Here is a 19,133-nt window from a genome sequence, read left to right on the forward strand (position 1 = left end):
GGATAAATTAGCTTTGAAATGAATTTAAGGGTGCTACACATGTAAAAAAAAACTTCTCTAAAAGGTCTTCCAATATAACGTTTAATTGACAAAGAAATCTTCTTAATAAGCTTTTCAAAAGTTCTCCTAATATAGATATCAATCTGAGTGAGGTTTTAACGACTTTCTCGCGTCACCTCAACTCCGGTAGAGATCAAGTTAGGGATCCCCCAAGAAAGGAGGGTTGAAGGGTAGAGCTCGTCATTGAAGGCATCTATTCTAAGAGATGGGTGGTATTTTTAACTCTAAAATTTATTAGTATTCTTTTTTTAACCTTGGATAACATCAAAACCACTGTTTGTAACGTAAATCGCTTTAAGTGAAGCGAAAATGACACTTTTTTTTAATATCAAGACAAAATAAAAACCACTCTTCAAAACATCAAAGGTTTTCAGTAAAACATAAATAACACTTTAGCCTTTAAGGGGTTTTAAGCCGGCGGCAGTCCAAACTTCATTTGTGGACAATTTCAACTCGTTTTCAGTTTGACTTTATTATTTATCCGAATAACTGTTCATTTAAGATTTCATTTATTCATTCACAGCACTAGTTGAGGTTTTTTCAAAAACAAGTTTTTTAATTAATTTCTATAGGTTTCCTTATTTGACACGTTATAGATTAAATTGTAATTGTAGAGACGTTTGTAACAACTGTTTTTTTTAATGTTTAAGGTCTAGTTCTTTTTTTGCGTCTTTTGCTTCACAACTAAAATATTAGATTACAATTTAAACTGTATGCAAAATTTGAACATACAGTCGGACGTTTCAGTGACCAATTGTTTTTGCGCAAATATTCTTCAAGATAGCCTATCACGAAATCTGTACTTTAGCTTTTTCAAAAATATCCGTAAATTTATATCCAATCAGTTTATAAAATTAAATACATATAAACAGAAAACAAATAGCTGGGCGGGAAATAGCACTACATTTTAAGGTGCCTTTGTCGAGTTTCCATAGACTCAGAGGTATCGGACCACGGACATCGAAACTACTTTGGTGGATTGGTTCAATTTTGGGATGATTAAGAAAAAATAGATCCGGTGTTTTACTTCGGCAAAATTACCTACCGCTTTGTGCATTATTCGAGTTATTGCCCAAAAACGAAGGACCGTTATTACACTTAGTTGTCAACAAAGGGACGTCATTATAATGACAGGGCTTTAACACGATTCTTGTTTGATTATACTATGGGCCGGAGTTACTCCTTTACTAGGTTGCAGCTACTACTGCGACCTAGTACACAATACATTTTACAGTAGACAAACAAAATATACTTTAGACTTTTTTACTTTTTTTACTTAATAAATAAAAAATTATTGAAACTTCAAGTGTATGTATATTAAACTGACAATAAATTATCATTTGTTTTTTTATTTTGTTTTTTCAGTAAAGTGCAAATTATGTTCTAGTCTTGAGAAGGTATGGGGGTTGTCAGCCCTACTCATGTTAATTTTGCTCGTTTTGAGTTTGACTCATTTATTTATTGTCATTTCTGTTCATTTTGGGTTTCATTTATTTATTGATGGTGATTTGCGGTAGTTTTACGCTTGGTAGATTATTTGAAGTTATTTCTGCTCATTTTTGGTTAAATGGAGCTCTTTACTTTTCTTTGAAAAATATGTTTTGTGGAAAAAGTTGTTTAAATTATTTTTTTTTATGAAGATACTATTATTTAGCTCTACAAAAGGCCTCTCTACCAAACTATCCCTTTTGATTAGGTTCCTTGAGTAAATAGAATCTACCCGTAATCTTTCAAAGTATTCAGGCCATTAAACAGCTCCAGGAAAAGCATGCATTCTATCCGTCGAGGATTTAATGTGCTGTGGAGACTGCGGAGGCTATTCTTTGGTCTTGTCCTACTTTTCTTTTCTATATCACTTATTTCGATTCGTTGCATGAAAGTGGTAATAAACAAACCTTTGTTATTTCTACAGAAAGTTTGGACTTCAGGACCCCTGTCCTTGAGCCAGAGTCAAGAACATGAGCTGAAGGGGAGTTTTATGCTCTATGTTAAAGTAGGCTATTTAAGGTTTGTCCGCCAAACTATCACTTTTTCTAGCCATATTTCTGCTTTCCGGTGGAAAGCTCTATTCAAGAACGCAAGCTCCAGTTTGAAATTGTAGCTGGACTAAAATCTAAATTTTCGAAGGTGTGTGACGATTTTCAGGTCCCATTACCACAATATCTTCTTATAATAATAAAATGAAAACTTTTGAGACACAATTTTTCTTCCCACGGGTCCAACATTGCAGCCATTTCCTGCTACTAGCCAATTATATTCGTGTTGGGGGTTGAGTTGATTGTTCCACTTTCTAAGTTAGGGACCGAAGCAAAGGAATAGTATTGCTTGAGCCTTCTAATCTTAGTAGTTCTCTCATTGTCAGGAAATTACAGCTTACCCTTAGCTCCTTTTCTAGAAATCGATTTTTGAAGTTTGGCCTATGGCAAGAAAAAGAGAGCTCTTGAAACAAGACTGTTTTATTTGAGGCTGATGAATAATCCTCAATGAGCTAATTAAAGTAAAAGACATTTTTTTTTTGTTTTTGTACATAAATTCGTCCATGAGCTATGTACATAAATTTTCGTCCCTTTCGAAAAATTTTGAGGGGTTGAAAATTCATTGTTGAGGTGCATATTTGAAAAAAAAAATCAGATAACGACTCCATGATAAAGACCTGAGTCTTTGCAAAAAGAAGCCGAATAACAATTCTGTAAAAAACCGGCATAATTTCAAATAACTCGGTATATCTTCACTTTGTGTAAAAACGAGGTAAGTTCAATTTGCAATTCTTCTCCTTTACAGGTTTTTTGCAGAAAAGTAGGCCTATGACACTATCTATGGAATAAAAGCTATCCACTTAGTCAAAATATGAATTACCAAAGATCAATTCCTCATCTTCATTCATTGCTAATCGAAGCAACTTGGTCATCTCGACCTTAATTTTCAACCCGTTTACTACCTTTAACACTCAAAACCCTCTTAAAATTCTTCATTTCACCAGCACATTTATGATCTTTGCTTTCTCATTCAATGTTACGTTCTCCAGGAATCTTTCTGGCTTTCTTCGTAAAATGAGCACCCATGGCCACTCTAACATCCCCCCACTTCTTTAACACCAGCTTTTTACACCAGCTTTTTAGCAAATAATATGACATGGTGCACCATGCTTGAACCAAAATCACACAAAGATTTGTCACCTGTACAACTGACAATAGTAAAATGGGCTAGTTTCTTGGAGATTTAATCACAGTTTAAGATTATAAGGTGCAGTGAAGAGTGGCACTATATATTCAGATTAAAACTAAAGAAAAATTAAAATGAGGACAGCTAAAGATTTTTAAAATATCACTAATTTATCTCAAGGATCTTTCTGACGCACTGCCAAACTATGAAATATATACAGAAGTTAATGTCAGCTTGGACAGCAGGGTTCCATATTGTCTATATTCTTTGAAAAGATAACCCGAACAGTGTTAAAACAGAGGAATTCAAATCTGCTCAAGCGGTTGTTTTTTGTTTTTTTTATTATTATTATTTCAATGCATTAACCGAGAATTAAAGAGTTCGTTAGTCTATACGTGTTAGAATATTGATACTGATTCATTATGTGCAACGAGTTTGGAAGAGGAACATGCACACAAGAAACAATCACAAACCATGCAGTTTAATCTGCGATAGGTTATAGGGAAGTTCATAAGTTTTTATTTAAGCTACTTAAGGTTTCCAAAATACTGAAGAACCAAATTACAAACGTTGTATTTGAAACAAAGATTCAGTCTTTTACAAAAAACAAAAACAATGTCTTTTACTTTAATTAGCTCATTGAGGATTAATCTTCAGCCTTAAATAAAAACAGTCTTGTTTCAAGAGCTCTCTTTTTCTTGCCACATGCCAAACTTCAAAAATCGATTGCTAGAAAAGGAGCTAAGGGTAAGTTGTAATTTCCTGACATTGAGAGAACTATTAAAAAATAAAAATGATACCCCCTTGTTTTTAATTAATTAAAAACATTAAGCTTGTTTTTAATTAATTTCAAACAAAGATTCAGATCTAGTAGGAGAATTTCAAGCATTTCTCTGGGCAAAGAAGATTACAAAGAGGACTTAACATTTTTGAGACATGTTCACGTTCTTTAACATTTTTTATCTTATTTTTAGACAACTACTGTTGAGATGGGGGTTCTTGGGAGATAATTAAACGGTTTTTTTCTCTTCTGTGTGCAGATATGACTGTAACCTTACCGGCACCATTGCTTCTGCCCATTCTCCATGACCCCGTTGGAGGAGTTTAATCCGTTCCTGGTCATTGCAAACTTGTACTAAATCTCCGACCTGAAATTGGCTGGAGCTATCATTACACGCTAAAGTATTCGAAGATGTAGCTTTGGTCAAGACGGCCGGGTTGAATGTCCACCTAAAAAGGCAAAATACCAAGACAGTCCATAGAGGTGCCATTTCAACAGCATAACAACCCATATGCAATCGAACATTAAACAATAATCGTCTACTTAACAAGACTTAGGCGAATATTCTATGATAATATCCCTTAATATATTTTTACCATTTTAAAAGCTTCAGATAACGTTAATACAAGCATATACAAATTGTCCGTTGAGGTTTAAAGTATTAGAAAAAGCGAGGATATTTTGACGGATCATTTTTAGAAAAAGTGTTAAATAATAATGAGTCTAGAGACGATATTCATACGAACGATAGTATGTTAAATACCCTGAACTACACGGAGTGAGATTATTTTACTAACTCGGAAGGACAATCAATTCAAATGAACTTACGACAAGTTACTCCCGTCTCTCTAACTCTAACGGGTATCATATTCGGAATTTCCTGAGAAGGGAGAGTAAAACATCAGCTTGCTCATATACATATGTTTTCACTTATGACTTTTCTTTGCAATTAGAACTATTCATTTTTCAAACTGTACTTAAGCATAAGAAGCAAATCATAGGTACTGTATCTTAAAGGCTTGAATTATTCAAATGTTTTAAAAGCTAATGAGTAAATGAAACACGTGATTTATAAAAAATAAAGGCACTATAAAACTTTTGCGCAAAGAGCGAGGGGTTGTTCAGGAGTGCCAACCCGCTTCCATTTGAAAAAAATATTCATTAAAGTAAATGCAAAGCCAAATAATATTATAGGAATTTTAATAGCAACAAGTTGCTACTAAGTTGATCATTTTCACGAAATTAATTAAAAAAACTTTTTCCAAATAATAAGTTTTTCAAAGAAAAGTAAAGAATTCCATTTAACAAAAAATGAGCAAAGTTATCAAGTATTTTGCAGTAGGTTGCATCAAGACATGGCTAATTGTAGAAAGAGACAAGCCAAGACAGATAGTCCAAGCACTATAAAATTTTTGCGTAAAGAGCGAGGGGTTGACAGGAGTGCCAACCCAGTTATGTGAGGAATAAATTTTGTCCTTTAATGTTACTCTCCGCTTCCATTTGAAAAAAAAATTATTCATTAAAGTAAATACAAAACTGAATAATATTATAGGAATTGTAATAACAACAAGTTTGATAGTTTTACTATTGTTTGGCTCGAGAATTTGGACATTTGCACAGGTCCATCTAAGGGTCAAACTTCGTGGAATGTCGTGATTTTTATGATTTGGCTTTTATTTTCTATTTTGAATTATATTTGTATTTTTTTTTTTATTCTATAAATCTAAGAAAAACTTTAGAATCTAAAAGTCTGAAGCATAAATTACATTAAGCCCACCCCTAATATTTTACATAAGCCTTCCCTATACGCCCAAAGTATTCTGAATCCTTTGAACTCTTTTCTACAACCCATGCCAATTTGCAGATTTTATTGGTTGCCAATAAACCAGGTAAAGATTTCACTAGTGGGGAAACTCCTTGCAGTTTAGATTATATTTCAGCTTAAACACAGATTTCCCATTAAAAATGTTTTCAAACAGAATTAATTTTTGCATAAGCTTCAAAGATTTTCCATTATACTAAATTGCAGACAAGATCAGCAAACGAAATTATCAAAAATAAAATTAGAACCTATCTGTAGAAAAAATGAGCTACTATTTCACTACTTTGTAAAATCCCCAGTTGTATAATTACCATTAGCACCTATCTGTAGAAAAAAATGAACCACTTTTTCAGTTCCTTTTAAAATCCCTAGTTTTATTTATAAGACTAGTATTTTATATTTATAGAAGCCAATGTTAGGTGTCAGTAATAGTATCTCTGGTCAAGCACATAGAGATAGGAGAGATATATATAGAGCCAGTTCTCATTCGATTTTTATTTGTTATTATTTACTCATTGCTATTAATTAAAATGCTAACATTAAATATAATTATTCTTAAATATTGAAATACAATTACAAAACTATAAATACAAAACATAAAATTATGGAATATGATATAATCATAAATATTATTTATTAATTATTACTCATAAATTTTTTTTTTCTCATTAGTTGAATTCAGAATTCCCTTTCATCATATAGACTTTCATTATATAGATTAGCATCACTCATATAATGTCTTAGGCAAGTATCATTACTCATCGTAATGAAAAGGTATTTAACTCATTTTTACTGAAAATTCTCGGGCTATCGGCTGCATTTCCAAGCTACCGATAGCTAAGGACAGCTGACACATTAATATCACTATACAGTTTAGAGTCGATTTCCAAAATACTGTTGTTAGAAAAGGACAAAAGCAAGTCCCGCAAAACCGAAACAAATCGACCTAATCCTTGGTAGAAGAATCACCTCTTAATTCCTCCTTGGTTAACATAATCTAGATGAAACCTGCCCCATTCGTCAACTCCAAGTAACTCCAAGTAGTTATTTTTGCATGACTTGTGACCACATGGGAAGGACAAAGCTATAAGATTAAGGAAAAGGAATGTAAAAAGGGGGGCCTTGACATTTATCTAGTAACAAAGCGTAAGAATTTACTGGAAGTGAACCCCACTTTTTTGTGTTTGTGATGTATATGATGATATAAGCCACATTTTATTGTGTTGTAAAGAGTTTGTAAATGAGCGTTCATATTTGAAGGAACCTTGTATTAAGTATTTGAAAGCTTTTTCTTCCAGGTGTATTTTAGGTTTTGCTGATGCTGCATGTCTGACATAAAACAATCTGTCCAAGTGCTGGGAAATTTTATCAAAATTACAAATCTGAATTACATAGTTTCACCTTTTCCTTTTTGTGTTCCTTTTATTAAAATGTATTTGATATTGGGCTATGAATTCTAACTGTACATAAAATGTTAGTTACATTTTAGCCGTTATGTTAATGAGAAGAAAACAGAGACAGTATTTCTAAAACTTCTGAGTTAAAGACTTACCCTGATCATTTTCACGAAACCCCTAAATGAAATCAAATTTTTGATACTGTTGTGACAGAATTTTTCTTTTTTTAAGCCGCGTGCTTGGATGTAGTGCTTGTACCGTGTGTGTAATGGGCATCAGCCCAGAAGCAACATCAACAACAACTACATAATATTAGTTCTTTGACGTTGAAGTTTATGAATAGACATTGTACAAAGGTTAAATTTAAGTATCTTTTTAGAGATGAATAAACGCAAACTTAAGTGTTAATACTCATTTAATTTTCTAGCCGCGACACCCTACGGGGTCTATAACATTCTGGCCAATAGGAACAAGGTTATTGATATCGTTTTTTGAGTCACCTTTGGTATCAAACTTATTCATTCAATTTCAAGCAAAGTTTGCTGTGATTCGCTATTAAAAATTAGTTGATTACACTGTTTTAGTTACAATTAGCGCACTTTTTAACGATAAAATTTTGAATTAATATTTGTAATCAACTCCAATTAATATTTATACATATATATATATATATATATTTTTTTTTTATATATATATATATATATATATATATATATATATATATATATATATATATATATATATATATATATATATATATATATATATATATATATATATATATATATATATATATATATATATATATATATATATATATATATATATATATATATGTGTGTGTGTGTGTGTGTGTGTGTATATATATATATATGTATATGTATATTTATATGTATATGTATATTATTATATATATATATATATATATATATATATATATATATATATATATATATATATATATATATATATATATATATATGTATATATATATACATATATAAATAAATATATATAAAAAATTATGGGTTCCTTTTTCTACCAGTACAGGTATTCTAAAAAGCCTAGACAGCTTTAGAATCATAGTGGGCTGTGTTAAACGGCGTCAATTTTTTTAGAGAAAAGCTTGATTTTTCCTTTTTATAACTTCACGCATTTTTTACTTAAACTTCCAAGTGAAATTAGTATAACAAAATCATTAGACTGATCCATGAAAACAATTGCTCTCTTTTAAAACTATTTTCCCTTGCAACTCTTTCGGCACGTTGCGATGAATTGTGTTTTTAGTTTGGTGTCGGTGTTTTGGTAAACCAAAGGATTCGTGGAATCCCTCCACCTACTGAGCTTCTCCCTTCGCGCCAACGACTCCCGCGACAAGTGGCTGAACCAGTAGCTAAAATTAAGCCGGTAACAGCACGACACATGGGTTACACAAATAATTTCACTCCCTCGTAAATCAAAGTTTTAATGCCACACTCACTTCTCAATAATTGTACATATATATTTTAGTTCATTATTCTTTTTACTGATGTAAAGGTGTTTTTTTTTGTTTTGTTTTTTTATTTGAACTTGAATTTATTTTAAATTTTTTTCTGAAAGCTGAATATTTAAATGTTTTAGGTTTTAGTTTGACTCTGTTTGTGTTATTTCGAGTTTGCACATAAATTTCTATGACAATGCTATGGCTGTGATTATCATATATTTAGTGCCTTATCTTTTATTGTTCCGTGTAAGGCGTTTGACAATAAAATCGCTTGAGTTGGAGTTCAAATCAAAGAATACGAAATACCTATTCCCGCTGGGATAGGAGACGACAATATCATGGTCTTCATCAATGCCAACAACAGTTCCAGAATTATTAAGGCACTCGAACATTCCATCGGTCCAACCTCCATGACCATGTTGCAAAGTTTGTACAATTTCCAGATCAAGATCCACCGTAACCTAAAAGCAAAAGACTAAATCTTTTCTATCTATTAGAATATCAATAATCAGTCCTTTTGTTTATACTAGAAACTTTTTAACAAGCACTGCTAATAGTTGTTTGGCCACAGAAGCTTAGCTTAGCTTGTTGGGGGTCTAAAAATGCACTAGCAAAAAAAAAAAAAAAAAAAAAAAAAAAAAAAAAAAAAAAAAAAAAAAAACTAATAGAGATAAAGTTAATATACACAAGAATAAGCGTAATACACTGACAGAAGAAAAATACTCTTAAAAATCGGATAAAACAGAAAACACCTCCACAATAATACATCACGAAAAAAGATATAAACAAATATCAACCAAAGGCAAGCAGCATGAAATTACAGAAAATTCCTGAAGATGGTTATTAAAGAAAAGGAGAAAGAGATACCAACTGCAATAGAATCCCAAAATGAATCCCCCCAGAAAATCAGTGATTTTTGGGCAGCCGTCGATGAACATTTAGGTAAGACAAACTGCCATGAAGACTAAGCTAGCGATGAGGAGTGATTGCATGATGAAGGCAAAGTAGACAAAGACTGGATACATGGAGCTAGAGTTCCCTGGTACTAAGGGTAAGGTAAAATTAAATTTAGCTTGCTCAGTTAAATCTGAAAAACTGGTTTCTATAAATACGTCTACTCACCTCCTTTGTGGGGTATGAACGCCACAGAAAAGAGAGACAAAAAGCCGACGAAGCCAGCTTTTTGCGCCCTTTTAGATTTCATTCATTTATTTACAGTAATTTCCGCTCTTGCTAAATTCGATTTATCATGTGAATCTATTTCTATTAATTTTAGATTTTGATAACCTTCTATAATTTTACTTCAAATTTTTCAAATATAATTTTTGTATTGAGTTTCTGTTGGTTATAACTTGGCATCATGGTTGCAGCGGTAGCTACAACCTAGTAAAGAACGGACCACGGCCAATAGTAGTCAAAAATTAAAAAATGTGTCTAAAAAAAAAACTGGAAAAAAAAATCTCAAACAGAACCAGCTTTTTGCTCAACAAAGGGCCGACCAAGCCTGTCCTGTGGCTATGTATAAACGCAAAACGAAATGTTTGTGCTTTAATATGTGTATAAACTGAAAAATGTTCATCGAGTAAAACACTAAAATATTAAAACTACAAGCATTAATCTATTTTTTGGAAGCTGATCTTGAAACAATGGGCATTGCTGTGGAGCCTAGAGCAATGCCCAATTTCTACAGTATAGACAATCATAATCCCAATAAGGGCCTCTTCAGCTCCGTTTCTTAGTCTTCCTTTGAAAATGTAACAAGTTCACGAAACCGGCAAAAGAGCAACAATGTTCACGTAGCGTCTCTGCAGCTGAATTATTGATTCTGGGGGCAAAGAATTTTTCCTAGAAGTACCAAGGACAGTGAAAATGAAATTTGACTGTTTCACTAGGTTAAATAGAAACTTACAGAACCATGTACATCCTAAAATATTAGGAAAAAACAGGAATTCAAAAAAAAACCTACATGCAGTTATGCAGTTTTAATACTTGCGTACGCCAAATAAAAAAGAAATCTGGTTGATAAATCAAAAAACACAACATAAGAACAAGGGTACCATACTGCTTAATAAGATATAGTTGTCTTTCCTTTGAAAGTGTAGTTATCTTTCAGGATCAACAGATTGTTAGTGTTTGAACTTCTACGGATGAAAACCGCTGCCAAATTTAACTAGCTACTTTTGACGCACAAATAACAGTTAATAGGGACAAATCATTTTTTTGACAGTAAATCAACAGCAAAAGACAGAAATGTGGCACTGCCCTTAAAATCTTTATAATTTTGAAACAACTAAAAAAAAAATTCCCAGAAAATCGCAGTTTTGAGGAGAATAGACCAGAATGGACCTAAGATGGGCCCTGAGGAAAAATGTTTTTATTCCGATGTCTTCGGCAGTGGAAAACAAAAGAGACGGTTAGTCTTTTGCTAGCCGTGAGATCGGGCACTCAGCTGTGAGAACTCATTAAGGGAGAGTCTTATCAAAAACTGAATTTAAGTCTTGTCTAATGCTCATATTTGTATCTTTTCACTAAGAATGGCTATTGTATATGCAGGAATATACACATGTATGCACTGACGATACAGTAATGATCATGGTCGTCATGCACACACCTCATCCGTGTCAATTTTGGAAAAATTCAGAAAAGGTGGTTATTTTAACTGCATCTTTTCAAGCCACGCTGAATGGGAAAATCCACAAAAAAAAAATATCGGTTTTGTGTATTATTCATATATTAAAAACAAAAGGACACATCTTACACTTTATTTTTACAGAAGAGCCAATAACACAGTTTTTAAGCTAACCGCAAGAAGAGTTTTTGCTTAATGACTTAAATTAGAAAAGATCAGAAGAAATTACAGTTTGAAACTGATTAATGTAGCAATAGCTTCCTTTCAGCCTATCATACACACAATTTTTGGGGGTTTGTCTTTAGCTGGAGGTATTGAAGCATTTTTGCCCAAACAAGGACGGTCATCCTTAGTTCCCAAGGAGTTATGTAATGCAACCCGTGGACACACCCCTCTACAAATGCAACCCGTGGATAAGGATCCACTGCAGCCATTTTTCTCGCTTTCCACCCTCCTTTTTTTATGGTGCATACAGCCTTTCATTATGAAACTGAAAATATTACTTGTTTTTCAAAACTTGAGAAAAATTACATATATTTGGAGTCAAGGTGTAAAAGGGTAATTTTATGTGAAACTTATTCTTGAAAAATACTTTTAAAAATTCCATCGGTATTACTACTAACTACTACTAACAACTCACTGCAGCACCAAGTCGACTGAGTCCAACACAGATACGCACACTCCTCCATCCCAATCTATTCAAAGCTTCCCTCTTTACAACCTCCCACGAAGCTACCATTTCCATTAAATCTTTCTCTATGACATCCTCCCAACCCAACCGCAAACAAATTGCTTTTCGTTTAGCCCTAGACGGTCGGCTGAAAAGTACAATCTTTGGCCATCTGTCATCCTTCATCCACAGAACATGCCCTAGCTTTCTCAACCTTTATCTCATTGTAGCTCTAGAAAGCAGGATTGAACTACAGTTTTGTATATCCTGCTGTCTCAAATACGGTCAGTCAGCCGAGTACCCAGAACAATCCGTAGTTAATTTCGCTGGAAAACATCTAGAAAATCTTTATCCGCTTTTTGGAGCGCCCATGCTTCAGAGCCATGTCTGACCACTGTCATCGCTGTAGCTTCCAAAATTCTAATCTTGGTTTGCAGACTTATCTTCCTATTCTTCCAAAGTTTTTTTTAACTATGAAAAATCACCCTGAGTTTTGGCTATTCTATTTTTAACATCTTCACCGCTTCCACCGTCTTTACTAATAATACTACCAAGAGCAAGTGAAGCTGTCCACCTGATCAATCTTTTCGTTGCCCAACGTCAATTTTTCATCTTCACTTAGTCCTGACCTTAGTGACTTAGTCTTCTTAACATTCATTTTTAAACCTATTCTAGCTCCTTGAACTCGCAAAACCTCTAAAAGCTCATTCATTTTGCTCACAATTTCATCTAGGATGCTTAAATCATCAGCATGATCTAAGCCCAGGAGAGTTTTTCCTCCCCATTTGATTCCGTTGTCTCCCATTGCCTTTCCTGTGCTCCTTAAGACAAAATCCATCAAAATTATTCATATAAAATGGGATGGAAATAGAACCCTGCTTAACTCCTGATTTAATACGAAACCAGCTCCTAACCTCACTTTCTACTTTAACCGCAACACTGTTTTTCTCGTCCATAAACTAATCACTTTCACCATCGGTATTAAAGGGTTGAAACAGAAAAGTTCGCCATTGCCATGACGCAGAAAAAAAAAATGTTCTGAAAAACAACAACAAAGAATAAGTACTCTTTCGTGTAGATTACAAATACAAACTGACTCCGGACAACGTTTACAATGAATAATAAACTAATTTTGACTTCTAAAACTTACTTTCATTCCAATGGAATTTACTTTAAGGTATGAGGCACAGATACTTTAATAGGTGCATTGTTTTTAAATAAGAATTCCAGAGAAAAGATCGCATTGCCTTTCCTTGTAGATTTCAAATTATGAAACGTTCCATAAGGTTTGTTATCCGAAATTTAGATCAACCTTCCCCTAAAGATCAGCCAACATTAATGCAAATTGATTCCTAATATTTTTTCAAAATCTTAAATTGTCTCGTTGTACAGGACAGTTGAAACTCTTTTTATTAAGTAAGTAACAATGGGTTTATTTAAAAAAAAATAAAATATATACATCATCGATTCCCTGAAGCAATGCTTGTGCGGGAGAAAACCCTCCTAATAAATCAAAAAACCAAGAAACCAAAAAAAAAAGAAAAAAAAAAGAAATAGAAAAAAAAAGAAATAGAAAAAAAAAAAAAAAAAAAAAAAAACAAAATTATAGTACAACTAACCGGACCCGAAAACCAACGAACCTCCAAACAACACCAAAAAAAATTATAAAAATTATAAACATATTCAGATGCAACTAAACCCTCCTCAAAAACAAAACTTAAGTGGCGTGGAATAATCCATTCAAAATATACACATCAAAACAATGGTTCTTTAGCGACTTACGAAAATCCTGCAAACCCCCAACATTCCTCAAATCCTCTGGCAAACTCTCCCAAACTAACGGAACAACATGGCGAATTGAAAAACCTAGACCTAGACGTGACCATAGCTGGTCTTCGCACCAACTGAGAAGATCGTGTCAAATGATCGTGAATAGTAGACGCAAGACTAAACATTCCTGAAAAACATGATGGTAACTCCGAAGCTAAATATCTAATTGCCATATTCTGTGTTACGCAGAGCGGATGGAGGTGAGTTACGAATGTTTTCGACCAAACCATACAACAGTAAATGAGATATGGGTGAACCATAGAAAAATACAACATTCTCAGAATTTCACACGGAAAAAGATACCTAAGTTTACGCATAATACCAATATTACGAGACAATTTGCTGTTAACAGATGCAATATGGTATTTAAAACTAAGGCTTTCATAAATTATAACACCAAGGTATCTAGTACTAGTAGATCTTACAATAGTATGGTGCCCTACTTCTATACTATTAATCCATGGATAATGTCCAGTAATTCTACCATAAATCAAAAAATTCGACTTATTATGATTAAGTTTCAATTTATTTACTCGCATCCACTTTTCAATTGAAGAAATACCTTGTTTCAATTTAGTCATCAACTCATTTTCAGTTCTAGCAGCTACAGTGAAATGGGCATCATCAGCAAAACATGGTAGAATTCCTTTAGTACCGTAAGTATCAAGGTCTAAAGAACAAGACACATTACTTGAAGCTCTACAAAGGTCATTAAACAAAGGTTATTATATAGCCCTATAGGTCATACAAATTAGATTCAATTTATATAACTATAAATGTATAGTTAATACAACGACTTCAAATTTGAAAATAATAACATCATAAGAACTGAAAAAATCCAACTAAAGTAACGAAGTGTAAAGCAAAATCACAAGGTACGGGCAATGTAAATAGCTAATTTGAATGACACACCCTAGTCTGTACATTTGAAGTCATTTGAATCCATGGAACTTAAATTCTATACTTTTAAAATTTAATTCTCCAATCAAATTCTTAAATGTCCATCACATACCCGACAGATTAATTATAGTTAATTTTTAGCTAATCAATCTGCTAAGAGCTAACTGATCTTATATCTTTTCTGCTCATATTGCCCTTTCTGGATATACCAGAGCACTAAGATCATAGAATTCACTGATCTCATTCAACAGTACGAATAGAAAACTGAACAGAAGACTTCGATGATGTTTTTATTGAAGTCCTTATACGACTGATCAGAGAAGAGTAAACTCAGATTTTCTGAAAAAAAAGGCCTGAGCAGTAACATCAGAAACCCCAAATGTTTCTTAACAAATCTTATTTTTGTCAAAAGATATAAAATCTAAGCAGATTGATTAGGCATAAAAGGGTATTTTTATAAAAAAAAAAAAAAAAAAAAACAGACCTTGGACCTTGGAGAAAACTTTTCTAATAGCCTATCGTCAAAAATTTTAGCTGTGTACATAAGCCAATATTTCGATCATAGTTCTACTGAGACGACACTAAACGATAATTTAGGAGCTCGTTTATGCGTGGATTTAGGCAAAGGATTGAAATAAGATTGGAAGAATCATTCGAACTAATCCGTCTCAAAAAGAACTCTGGAAACAAAAAAGGAACAAGGACTCGAACCACATTCAATTCACAGTGCCAAAGTGGGTTCCAAACAGAGTAAACTTTTTCTCAGTTTAATTTTGCAACGTTTAGTTCGTTTAAAACCATTAGTTGTCAAACTGTCCTTAAAAATAGAGGTGATACCAAAGGGAGGGAGATGGGGCAAGCATAATCATCTAAACCGGTATTAGTCAAGGCCTGGAGTTAGGCAGTCAAATTTCTAAAATAACTTGATACGACATGAATTTTCCCGGGCTTTCAAAACTACAGGAATAATCTTTTCAGCAAGCCCTCAGTAATCTCCCTGTAATGAGTCTAGTATAATCCATGTATAATCCTGTAATACTAGTATAATCCATAGAATAGAATAGAATTTATTTGCGCTAAAAGCCCATAGGCCATGGCAAAAAATATAAACAGGAACGATTACAAAGAAATTGCACAAATCCTAACATAATCCTACAGAAATCTACTTCTAAATCTATTTCTACTGCTACTAAAATTTACTTCCAGTTGCTGGAAGAAACGTAAAAGTACCTGGTCACCAATTTGAAGTCCATGTGGACCATTTTTTCCTGGCCCTTGCTCGCCAAGTAATGGGAGATGGTCTCTATATACATTACCACCCTTGGCATCCGTCACTAGCTTAAGATCGGCCTGAAAAATATTGTAACGTTATAATAGCGTTTGTTTGAGAATAAAGTTCATTGCACAGAAAAAAATAAAAAGACGCAGGTTAAAAAAAAAAAAAAAAAAAAAAAAAAAAAAAAAAAAAAAAAAACTGGCACAATCAAACATAATGAAGACAATCTGTTCTTAAGAAGCTTCCCTTATCAGTATCACTTATTAGTATACTGTATTCCCTTATTCCCCTTAGTATACTTAGTATTCCCTTATCAGTATTCTGTTCTAAAGAGTCTCCCCTTATTCCCATTTAATCAGTATTACTCTTCTTCCCTCACCTTATATCTTTTTGTCACTTGTAGCATTAATATGCTTTTATCTTCATTTTTATTGTTTTATTGTATAGACTAAAAGCCCTGCTGCGAGGTTTAAGTATAGATCACAAGTACGATAATTGACAACCCGTCACAGCAAAAAAAAAAAAAATATGGCCAATGCAACATCTAAGTTCCTCCTCTAAACAATGGGGATTTCTCTGTTAAGCCACCAAGAGCAACTATTCCCTGTTATTTTTTATATGCTTTTGCTTTCGAGATGCAGTTCTCTCCCCAAAACGACCCCCTCCCTAAAAGAAAAAATTCTTACTTATATTCCAGAGCCCGTGATTCAGCAGTATACATCGTCAGTAGTACTGGGACGGGAGATCGCTTCCATTACCATAAAGGAATTTTACTGTACCGAAAATTTAAGGTAAGTGATTATTTTCTCTATTTTTATCCATTGTCTTTCCCATTTTTGTTTAGTGCAGGGAAATGGGGAGAGGGTGTTAGACAGCATTATAACTTTTCAACATTGCTATCGACCATATAGTCAAAGATTAGGTTACATATAATAAGATTCTCAAGTGGAATCAACATTCAACAAGACCAAAAATATATTATGAACCATCAGCGGTAGAACTGTAGCAGTAGAACAGCCATCTATCTTCACTCTTCACCATTAAATTGGTACATATAGATAAGGGAATATAGATAAATGTCGGGAATAATGCAGGTAAATTATGGTGCTTTAATGTCCTTCCTCTTTCTTTTTTCAGTTGAAGCAAATAATTTTAATAAAATTTTGTGATTCAATCATATGTTGGATATTACTGTTTCTGAAGTCCGGCTTCGAATATTAGACATCAAGTTTAGGCACTTGCAAACGAATAGTAAACAACATTTCAAGGAAGTCAATTCAGTTTTGGGTTTTTCCAATTCCTAATAAAACTTGTTATTTTAATTTTGAAACTTTAATCACGAATTCCCCATAAAAGTAGTTTTAACTAATTTTAATTCACATGCCTGCTTAGCTAAACGTCTATGTCTTGGCAAAATCATTTTTGACAAATCACGACTTCCTTACTCATTTATACGCAACCCTTATTGGTTCAAAATGATAATGAATAGAAACTGATTTCTAGCTAGACACATATGCGAACAGAGCTTTACCAAAATATATAGTGACAACATTAGCAAAAAGGTTATAAAGTCTGCAAGTGGGATCACTTGTGGGTTGTTTTTTCAATTATTGAATTGTTACCCTTATACATAAACATGAAACATAACTATTGCATAGAACTTACATGAAGCTTATACATTATGACTAATGGAACTGAGAAGAGGCCCCCCCGAGTGAACAGTGCCCCCACATCCCCTCCTCCACCTTTTTAGTAGCTTTTACTTGTCAGCTTTTTAGTAGAAAGATGGGTGTGTTGCATCTTGTTTGAAGCAGAATGGCAAAAGAATTTTCAACCTGTATTATTGAAGGCACAAAGCTGGCCTGTGGTCCATCCAGAATACAAACTGCTCCATACATTCTGCGACAGTTTAGTTGTCTCTAACGACTACCACCAATAAATACTTGCAAGTATTTATTACTTAGTATATAAATACTAAATGCAATAGGACAAGGGAGCCAAGAACTGACCAAATGGAAAAGTTTGGAGTACGTGTTAACCAGAGCATCCACACACAAGAAGTGAAGCTAGATTAATCACGACAACCACAAAATACTACAACAAGAAATAGTTGAGATTCCGATCCTTCGTTAAAAGAGTGGCAGCAACCAAGGAGTTGAATAAAGTTCCGTAGGACCCTCAAGTGGTTCCTTGACTTGGCTATTATCTCACTTTTTGATCACTCCTCTCACAGCCCATACGATATGTCTGAGTAATAAATTGGAGATAAATTAAACAGCATTCATTCTGCATTGAAAAAGGTTTTGTTCTTTTGTTTTTGCCAACAATTATGATTTTACAATACCAAATGAAATTGAAATGTTTAAAACAGTATTTGGTATCAAAAGCATCCAAAAAAAACGCCACTATACGTTATTATTGGTAGAAATTTTGACCATGTTGGGCTATTTTGTTCTATTTATAAGTGGTCTCGGAGAGACTTGAAATGTTTTCTTTTTCTTTTTTTATAAATAGCTAGAATCATTGAAGATTTAAAGCCTTCGATCTTTCACTTACATTCAACAGCGCAACTGAGTTCATTAATCCAACTTAATCAGTGAATTCCCTGTTTACAAGAAAAACAGGCTAGTTTTACAATTGGAAAGCCAAGGCAAAAAAATTACATATTACAAATTAAAACAGTACTAAATGGCATAAAATCTCCAAAGTGTCCATTGTCTAAGCCTTTTATACAGCGAGGTTAAACCAGGAGAAACTACTTCGAAACTAGTTATAAAATTACAATCTATGCTAAGAGACGTCGTAAACAATACATTAAGCAACATAAATTGCAATCCACTAAAACAACTTACAAACAAAGGAAATGTACTAACCATTCCTTCAAACCCACATCGATACAAATTCTTTGTTCCACAATCCCAAACAACATATGCAGCTGAACGTGGACTAGAGGCTGACCAATCTTGGATTTCAGTAACTTTTCCACGTCGACCATTCCCGCCATCTTGTTCTTCCCATTGCCAGTCCACACCGCGTACCACACGAGCGCCAGCAAAAATACCACGAACACCGATCTTTTTGCTTTTCCTCCGGGCTTCAAGAAGTACCCTGGAATACGAAGTT

General features: G+C 33.4%; 1 protein-coding gene across 1 annotated transcript in view; it reads right to left on the bottom strand.

The window, feature by feature from the left end:
• The window catches only part of LOC148946078 (E3 ubiquitin-protein ligase MIB1-like), a 213,637-nt gene that overhangs the window by 131,209 nt on the left and 63,295 nt on the right, over positions 1-19,133 (bottom strand). Inside the window, exons 4-7 of the mRNA XM_089097597.1 lie at positions 18,884-19,118; positions 15,965-16,084; positions 9,012-9,166; positions 4,281-4,452 (exon numbers count right to left, since the gene is read on the bottom strand). Of these exons, the coding sequence (XP_088953723.1) occupies positions 4,281-4,452; positions 9,012-9,166; positions 15,965-16,084; positions 18,884-19,118 (682 nt within the window). The remainder of the gene's footprint in view (positions 1-4,280; positions 4,453-9,011; positions 9,167-15,964; positions 16,085-18,883; positions 19,119-19,133) is intronic.

The sequence above is a fragment of the Artemia sp. Qi Xiang Cuo genome, chromosome 12 (assembly GCF_049724085.1).
Source record: "Artemia sp. Qi Xiang Cuo chromosome 12, ASM4972408v1, whole genome shotgun sequence".
NCBI classification, from domain to species: domain Eukaryota; kingdom Metazoa; phylum Arthropoda; class Branchiopoda; order Anostraca; family Artemiidae; genus Artemia; species Artemia sp. Qi Xiang Cuo.